Source organism: Antrostomus carolinensis, unplaced genomic scaffold (genome assembly GCF_000700745.2).
Source record: "Antrostomus carolinensis isolate BGI_N321 unplaced genomic scaffold, ASM70074v2 scaffold9940, whole genome shotgun sequence".
Lineage (NCBI taxonomy): Eukaryota > Metazoa > Chordata > Aves > Caprimulgiformes > Caprimulgidae > Antrostomus > Antrostomus carolinensis.
Genome location: NW_010290533.1, coordinates 9,803 through 19,370, shown reverse-complemented (window position 1 = coordinate 19,370; position 9,568 = coordinate 9,803). Strand labels below are relative to the sequence as shown.

The 9,568-nt window shown below is 43.9% G+C and overlaps 1 protein-coding gene across 1 annotated transcript in view; it reads left to right on the top strand.

Annotated features, from left to right (window-relative positions):
* The window catches only part of LOC104529262 (metalloprotease TIKI1), a gene marked incomplete at its 3' end in the record, with an annotated part of 64,528 nt that extends 55,297 nt beyond the window's left edge, over positions 1-9,231 (top strand). The window contains exons 3-5 of the mRNA XM_010173528.1: positions 435-581; positions 2,746-2,920; positions 9,122-9,231. Of these exons, the coding sequence (XP_010171830.1) occupies positions 435-581; positions 2,746-2,920; positions 9,122-9,231 (432 nt within the window). The remainder of the gene's footprint in view (positions 1-434; positions 582-2,745; positions 2,921-9,121) is intronic.
* Positions 9,232-9,568: the final 337 nt, after the last annotated feature.

The following is a 9,568-nucleotide window of genomic DNA, read 5'->3' as shown; positions in this document are numbered from 1 at the left end:
GCGGATGGGGAAGAAAGGGTAAACAAGGAGAGGCCATGCTTAATTTAGGTAGGTGGCTGAGGAGCTGTGGGGATAGGAACCTGTCAGGCCCTAGGGCTCTATGGCAGTCAGGCAGACTTGCTTCTAGGGAAGCAAGGTTGCTCTTGTTTCAGTCTGCCCCTTTGTATCTTCTGTACTAATCTTGTGATGGGCAAAACCTCCTGGAGTTATGTGTGGTGAGTCAGTTCCCTATGAGCAGGCCCATGGGACCTGAGGTGTGAGTATCTGAGGACCTGGAGGAGGCATCGGTTGGCAACATGTGGACTGGCGTGCTTGGAGTGGGAGCAGCTTCAGAGAGCCCTCATCAGGCAGCTGTATGTCAGTGACCTTCTCAAGGGGCGAGATGAGGACTCACCGGGAACTCTTGTCTTTTCCTCCCTCTCCCCCTCCTTCAGGTGGTCTTTGCTTTGAATCAGACTCTCTTGCAGCAGGAGAGCCTCCGATCAGGCAGTTTCCAGATCCCCTATACGACAGAAGACCTTATCAAGCGTTACAACTGTGGGGACCTCAGCTCCATCATCTTCAACCATGACACTTCTCAAGTGAGTCTTCCCACCACAGCCCTGTACTAGCACATGTACCTGTAGCACTAACCCCTGTCTTGCTCACGCTTGTCTCTCCTCAGGCAGGCCCTTTGCAGGGCTCCCTGGCGCGTCTGCTTTCCTGCACTTCCTGTCCCAGGAGTCTGCACTACCTCACCCCTGTCTGGCTGCATGCAAGCAGCAAAGGCGCAACTGCCTTTCCCTTTTGGATGAATGCTGTGTTTGCTTTGGTGTCAAAGCTCTAGAAGTTAATCCTTTATTTTCTTAAGGATCCTGTGGAATTACACTAGCTTAGGTATGAGCGAACTTCGCACCAACAGAGAGCAGCAGCAGGCTCTTTTGTGCAAATAGTGGCAGAGGTATGTACTCGTGACTTGGACACTCGTGTAAGGCTGGGCAAGTTGCAAGCTTTTTAATGTCCCCTTTCAGCATGATTGTCTACCGTGGGCAAGGCCCAAAGAAGAGAAGTGGAGTGAAACAAAGAAAGATAGAGTTAGACTGAATGCTAAGGAAAAGAAAACCTTTTCAGGCCTCACAGACTTGGGTTATGGAGACCATTTCCTAAGGGGCACAGTGGAATGCAATGCTCTGATCTTTAAACCACGAGAAAATGCCCAGCAGGGATCAATCTGGCCTGTTTGGGCTGTTAGACTAGCTAACCTCAGACTGAGAGATCAGGCCTCTCTGTTCTGGTCCGTGAGGTACTGCCCGACAATTCATGCACATCAATGAAAACATAGGCTGTAGCCTCTCAGTGCTGAACAAATGGGTGTTGGTACCCGAGCCTTCCCTGCTGAATAACCATTTTCCTATGACCTGTTCATACACGCTGTGCAGTGCTGCAGAGCTGGAAGTACTGTCATACTAACCTTTGCTTCTCCAACACTGAGCTTTCCAAGCATGTTGCTACCTTCCTGTCCTGCACACCCTTCAGCCTGCAGGTTCAGGCAGCATGGTCATTAGCACTGCTTAGCTTTTACACAGTGTACTTAATTAATAGATTTTAAAGGAGGCCAGCACTGTAAAGGCATACAGATGCTGCATCACTATTCTGCTGAGGTGTTACAGACTGAAGACAGCTGGTGTTGTCTTGGGGTCCCCAGAGAGAACAGCTCTTGCTGAGACATGCATGTCTCTGAGGGAGAAAATGTCCTTTATGTACGTGAAGGGCTTCCCTGCATGGCACCAAGGCACTCTTCCTCACAGTGGAGATTGAGTAGTGATAACTTGCAACACTATCGGCTTATGTTTTTAATCAGAACTTCTCTATAAATTGTATTTGACCCCATGCTTCTCCACCAGATGACCCACTGTGGTCTAAAAACCCTTTGGGATCGGTTGGTAAGTCTCTGAGTGACTCTAGAGCTGCAGCCTTGCAAGGGAAAGCACCTGCAAGGTGGCCACTACTGGCTTCGTGGCTCTGCTGCCCAGAAACCACCACTGGCAGGCCGTTTCCTTAGCAGTTCCCGTAGCTGCAATGCCCAAAGCTATTTGTCAAGAACCTAGGATTGGCTGCAACTCCAGACCCAGGTCAGGGTAGTGTGCAGCCACAGCTGTCCTGGTGGCTGCAGGGGAGGAAGCCAGTATTTTAAAGATAGCTTGAGGACAGGGGAACTGGAGGTGGTAATACTTTCTTTCCTGGCAAAATCTGTCCCTCCTTCTTTTGGAAAGCTTAGGGATGTTTTTGTTAACTGTTTCAAATTGCACAGTTATTCTTTGAGAGCCTGAGGGGTCTGATACCAATCAAACTCTCTTAGAAGAGTGTAATTATCATTATAGTTATGTCATACCTATGGCAAGTTAAGGAAGAGGTATAGCTAAAAATAGCTAAAGATAGCCAGAGGCAAATATTTATTTTCTTTAGCCAAGCAATCAGGTTTTGGAATCTATGGTATGGCAAACTGAGAGTACTTCTTGACTCTGCATCAAAAAAAATTCAGCTGGCTGGCTTATGAAATGATATATTGAGAGAAATTAAGCACTGTGCATTATTTGAAGTTTGCTGAGTAATTTTTTAGCTTTCTTTTGGGTTTTGTCCTGCTGGATGTGCCTTGAGGGACAAGGCAATTGCCACGTTCAAAGACAGAGCTAAATGCCTATGCATAATAGTTGCCTGTGAAATAAATGCCTCTTCCAAGAAGACTTTTTGTTTTTCCTACCTTAGGTCCCAAATTTCATTAATGCTACACTTCCAGCCCATGAACGCATTACTGCACAAGAGATAGACAGCTACTTCCGTCAGGAGCTCATCTACAAGAGAAACGAGCGAATGGGCAGGAGGGTGAAGGACCTGCTGGAAGAGTACCCAGACAAGAGTTTCTTCTTTGCCTTTGGAGCTGGTATGTGATTGAAATGCCCTTCAACCTGAACACATTCTTCACACATCTGTTAGAAGCTTTTTACAAATGCTTGCCTTAATTTAAAGAAGGGTCAGTACTTTTACCATGGTGGACACAGAACACCGTTTTTGCCTTGATAGTTGTACCCTAGTAGGAAAACATTTTCAAGTGTAGAAGAGTGCTTTTCTTCAGTATGCAAAGACCTCACAGCGTACATGCATTGATTGCAATATTTGTTAGTTACAGACTTATTTGTGATATGCATAGCCAAAGATACTGAACCAGTTACAGTGCTTACACAAAAGGAACAGCTTTTACACATACGGGTTTATGCTCTGGCCAACCAAGGCAGAAGAGTAGGAGGAGTAGGGAGCTGAGATGAAAGGCAGCAAGTCAGAGGTTGCACAGAGCTTGAATAAACCTTTCATGAACACACTGAAAAGAATAACATGCCAAACTGTGTGATTCTAAGGGGCTCGATATATGCAAGGAGAAGAGCAAGGCACACTTTCATCTTTCTCTTCCTGCTGCAGCTCCTTACCTCTTTCACTGCACTTCCACAGCTACAAGGAAATTTTGTCTGCCACTGTTTTGGAGCAGAGCATTGTGCCCAGATGAGGAAATCCTACTCCACTTTCTGCCTCTTAGCAGCTAGCAAGCACATCCAGCAGCACATCCAACTCAGTGAGGTTAACAGCCACACTTCAGACTAGGGCTGGGTGGAGGGTGTAAACAGGATTGATTTGACATGACTCCCATCCTTTGTTCTAGCCCCAGGAAGAAGTGAGGACTGGTGTTTGGAAAGACAAATGCTAGTTCCCAGAGAAGTATAGTCCTTGGGAAGCGGGGAGAACTGAAACTGGTGTCAGGATCCATGTGGTGTTTTCCATTCTCAGTGGCTACTGCTTTAGTGAGGCTGGAAGATCTAGACAAGGCAAGGAAAATACTTATTTCAACACTCTGAAAGTATTGGTATTCAAAGTCTGTGAGAATCTCCTCACTTGCGGAAGGGAGTTGTGGGTACAAACTTACCGTAAGAGGGGTCCTGTGTATGAGGGCAAGGAAGTAATGAAAGGTGGCTGATAATGTCTGCTCAGGCATGTGTGAAGATTGTAATGTGCTGTCTTCCCGCAGTATCACTGCTCTGTGCAAATCCTTGTCCCGCAGGACAATAAAGTAGGTCCAGGTTACATAAATTTTGGTCATGTCTGTCTGTAAGCTAAGACCAGGGCTTTGCTGTACTCCACTGGTGATGTTCTGATCACACTTGTCCGTGCTGGACTGGTGTTCCTAACCAGCACTTTTGTCAGCCCTGAGTGCCAGCTGCATCATTTGCAGATAACTAGTCTTCCGTCAAGAGCTAGTCCCAGATGTTTGGGCTCCAATAAGTGCACCACAGTAGGCCAATGAGCAGCCCATGCACATGGAGAGATGTGGATTAAAGTGTCACTCTACCCAAGATCCTTTGAGAGAAGAGAGCCTCTTACCCTCCTTTAAGATGCTTTCATGTCATTTATCTGCCCTTTCATCAATCTCCTTCTCTTCACACTTTTCTGCCTCAGACTGTCTTCAGTGTCATTACAGTGCACAGTTGCACTGCCCAGAGCCCAGAAGTACCACAGGAGCAGTACAGATCCCTGTCCTTTCCAATCTGTCTTGTCCTCAACCTTCATGGCAGGCCTAAAACCCTTCCCAGGCCCAAGCTTTCTAGATTCCTGCTTTCCTCCTTCCTCTTATTTTCCTTTTCTCAGTCGCCCCCTTCTTTGTCCCCTGCTTGCCGCTTCCAGTAGAGCAGAGTTAGGATTCACCTAACACTACTTTACTGCAGCACTGCCTGGAGCCTTGGGTCTATACAAACACCATTGATGTATGGCTTATGTGCCCATGGCTTGATCTCCATGCGCCAGGTGTGCTCTTCTTATGCTTTTCCATCATACTTTTGAATCCAGAAGGGTTCCCTGTCTTCTCTGAGGACTCCAGATAAACTAATTACAATCTGGCTTTGATACCAGAGTCTAGCCTCTGTTCTCATCTGCTCTTCCAAATAGCTCTGTTCAAAGGACAGCACCAGCCTCACACTTTTTGCAGCACAGTTCCTTGTTATTGCGTTGTTTAAATACATGGGAGATTCTTTTTTATTATTGTTTTATATTAATTGTCTAAATGAGATAAGTAACATCACAGGATATAATGCAGAAAACAGATCCATTTCTACATTGTTCTGAGGTTTTCTGAGTGCACATTACAAATATGAGTGCAGGCTTTTATTGTTTTCCAGTAAGCTAATTTAGCCTTTTGCTTATCCAAGATTGCTGTCTGTGATAGGTAATTATGTGGAAGATTTATTTTTATGCCAGCAAGTAGTGAAGATGAACAGATGTCTTGTGTTCAGTTTTGAGCATTGCTTGAGTATTATACTGTTGTTAATTACTGGAAAAGGCTTCCAGGAAAGTGCTCACACAAGGCAGGTGAGAATGAGCTGCAGCAGAAGGTAGAAGACGAAGAGAAAAAGAAAGGTTATAGGAAAGGGACTTAATCATCACTGCATTATGGTTTTCCCTCTTCTGGTCACCTGTGAAAAAAGTATCTCCCAGCAGTAGCTGATAAACTGCAGGACAAAGTTGTGTTAGAATGGTAGTAGGATATCAAAGGATCTCCAGGTTAGAAGGGGGAGAAGCCTTTTAGTTGTTTCTTTCCAGATTTTTTTCACCCTCTGCTTTTTGTTTTTAAAAGGGCTAGGATTTTTGTAAGGGAAGTTCCATTTTTTCCATTAAGCACCATTGAAAAAATACTTTTATCATCAATTATATCCAAACAAGGTCATGGTCTGTGGGTGACTGTGGTGTTACAAATACTCCCTCTTGTTATTTAAACTACTCTTTGTATTTTTATTTTAAATGAGGGAAAATCAGAAAAGATAGATGATTCATTTTATATTCCAAGTGGATTGATATGGTTTAGAGATGTAATACACTGTGCAAAAAAACCCCTCATACCTCTCTCCAGATCTTAATATAGCTGCTTATCTACAGATGTTGATTTCTTACATGGAATGACATAATTTGAGCTGTACTAGATTTAATCATTAGATCCAGTGTATTTTATGGTCTTACTACATTTTAACATATGAGACCAAACTTCCACTATATTCTGTTGAAAATGTTTCAGAGTCAGAGCTCATTTCTGGAACCATTTTTGTTTGGAAGTAACTTAAGCTTGCACAAAAGTGGAAAGGAAAAAAAATAACTGATTTTGCTGAAACTCTCCAAAAAGCTTTGCTTCTGGCCAAAATGCAAACATGGAAAGTTTCAAGCCAAAATAAGTCTGTTTGAGGCAATTACAGGAAAGTATGGGAAGAGAGAGATGGTAATGCCAGTGGCATTCCACTAGGATCAGTAAGGTTTTTATCTTAATTATGGACAGGCCTTTTCGTATGGCAGCACTAGAGTTAAAAGCCAGTTGTACTTCCTGTTGCCAGTGGAAGAACCTGTGAAGCAAAGCCAGCTATAATCTTTCACAAGCAGTCTTCCTTCTCATATGCATTTGTAATTGCTCTGAACTGTAAGTGGAGTGTTCAGGATCTGAATGTTAAGCCAAAGTGATGATGCATGTGATTCCATGGACAGCCAGCTAGACAACACTATAGGTTTCTGGTTTGTCTAAGAGGTGCACACTGATGTAGAGAGGGCTGCCTTGTCCTACTGTGCTGCAGAGAGTTTTACCACTTGTACAGGTCTTACAAGGGTGCTGGCTAGTGGCTAAACCTTCACAGAATCACAGGATAGTTGAGGCTGTTAGACACCTCTGGAGATCATCTGGTCCACCCTCCTGCTCAGAGCAAGATCGGATAGAACAGATTGCTTAGGACTGAGCATGGTCAGATTCTGAGTATCTGCAAGGATCGAGACCACAAGCTCTCTGGGCAACCTATTCTGGTGTTTAACCACTCTCACAGTAAAGAGGCTTTTTCTTATGTTTAAGTGGGATTTCCTGTATATCAATTTGTGTTTGTTGCTTCTTGTCCTTTTATGTGGCACCACAGAAAAAAGTTCTGCTCCATCTATTTTACACCCTCCTATCAGGTGTACATTGATTATATCCCCCATGAACCTTCTCCAGGTTGAGGAGTCCCATCTCTCTCAACGTCTCCTCATATGACAGATGCTCTAATTGTTCTTTGTCTCTGTGGCCCTTTGCTGGACTCTCTCCAATATGTCCACATCTCTTTTGAACTGGGGAGCCCAGAGCTAGACACTGGACCCAGGTATATGTCACAAGGCCTGAGGAGCTGGGAAGGATCACCTCCCTCAATCTGCTGGCAGCATTCCTCCTAACACAGCCCAGCCCACGAGGCCATTGGCCTTCTTTACCACAGGGGTATGTTGCTGGCTCAAGGTCAACTTCATGTCCACCAGGACACCACATCCTTTTATCCAAGCTACTCTTCAGCCAGCTGGTGCCCAGCCTATCCTGGTGACTGGAGCTATGTGCACGTGCAGAACTTCATGAGACAAGATTCCCTCATCATAAATCCATACTGACCAGTCCCAATCATCTGCGTATTCCTAACACATTTGGAAATGGTTTGCAGGATAATTTGCTCCATCATCTTCCCCAGGAATAGAGGTGTGGCTGGTCAGTTTGTTAGTTCCCCAGATCCTTCTTCTTTCCCTTCTTAAAAATAGGAGTGATACTTGCTTTCTACCAGTCCTCAGTGACCTTTCCCAATTGCCACAAACTTTTAAAGGTAATAGAGAGTGGCCTCACAATGACATTGGCAAACTCCCACAGTTCCTGTGGGTGTATCCTAAAGGAACTTACACATGCCTGGTCTGTTTGAATGTTCCTTAACCTGATCCTTCTCCACGCAGGATGAACCTTCTTTGCCCTGGACTTTTCTAATCATAGGAACCTGAGATCCCTGAAGCTGCTTTTACCAGTAAAAAAGGTGCAAATGGCACTGAGTACCTTGGCCTTTTCCGTATTCTCTGTCACCAGGTCTCCTGCCCCCTTCAGCACTGGGCTGACATTTATCTAGTCTCCATTTTACTTCTGAGGTATCATTAGAAGCATTCCTTGTTTCCCTTGATGTTTCTCACCAGATCCAGCTCTAGATGGGCTTTTCTTCTGTATGGTCACTTTTATTGCAGGATGAGCATGGCTTATTTGCTTTAGCTTACTTAAGATTTCTGTTGAAGTGGCTAAGAAATAAGAGGGGGGAAAAAAAAGAGGTGGTTTGGTTTGGTTTGGTTTGGTTTTTTTTAATGCAGGAGGGAGCATACTTAGTGGCATGATATCCTAATTTTATTATGAAAGGCAAGGCCGCAGGTGAAGCCAGAATTTCTAGGAGCCAGGTTTATATTCCCTCCAGTCTTTCCTGTCTCTTTGAATAGCCGAGAAGTTCCAGAAGTGCCAGCTCATGTATAAGAAGTATGGAGAGATCTAAGATGCCTTATATTCCTGTGAATGAAATGACTGACTTCATTGAGAGATGCTGGCTGATATAACAATTTCAGAACTTGGTTGTCTTCATCTTGTAAACACTGGTGAATTCTTTTTTCTCTCAGAGCTCCTTTTTCTTTCCTGCTCCCAAAAAAAAGCATCATTCTGAGGCTTTAAAGTATAGTGGATGTTGGCAAGCCATCATTAACACTAAGAAAAGAAGGGTGATAGTGATAACTTCTTCAGCTAGTATTTCTTCTAATTACTGAAGGAAATAATGGATATGTTTATCTAGGATTACTCAGACTGTATGAATTCGAACCTCCCGAGATCAGCTGGGTTTTTTTCACAGTCTTCACCATCCGGCAAGACCTCCCAGAAAGAGGAATTGTTATGAGCAGACTGATGAACTAATATCCAAATTAGCAATTCAGCTAAGAGCTCCAGATCTTAGTTGTTTTCCTCCTAGCAGCTGAGTCAACTGATAATTGCTAAATCAAAATTAACTTTCAGATGGTTGATATGTGATCCAACAACAGCAGAAGAAGGATTCGAACATCATTGTAGAAGCATATTTGATCTTGTCTGAACTGAAGATGGGTGTGTGACCTATCATTTTAGCAACCTGGACAAGGAAAAGAGAGAACATGCTACCACCCCTGGTTACCCCAGAGTCTGCCATAGTCTACCAAATGGATTCCTCCAACTTCTCTAGATTTTGAGGATGTAGGGGACAGGTCAGTTGTGTGTCAGCCTTAGGTGCCAAGTGCACTGGAACTACAGGCAAGTCTCATGCCTTTTCCCTTGTTGCTTATGTCATAAAAAAAGCCAAAAAAAACAAAAACAAAAACAAAAAACAACAACAGAAAAAAAGAACAGAAAAGAAAACTGGAATTGTGCTGAGTCTCTGTCTCTCTCCTGACTGGTGTGTTAGGTGGTGTTGTTTCCATGTACAGCTATTCACTGTTACTTCCTGAAATTTGCTGTTCCATCTGTCATTTTTGGATGGAAAATTATGCAAGAGGAACAAGATTTCTTGTCTATGGAAGAGAAAAGATTGGAGAAAGGACCTGTCACAAGTGTTTGTGAAAAATAATTAACACTGCTAAGCCCAGGGTGTTTCTGTCCATCTTGTGTGGGTGTTTATACCCGTAAAACAAAACCAAACAAAAACCTGCCATGGGAATATGAAAGTTGCCCAGGTAA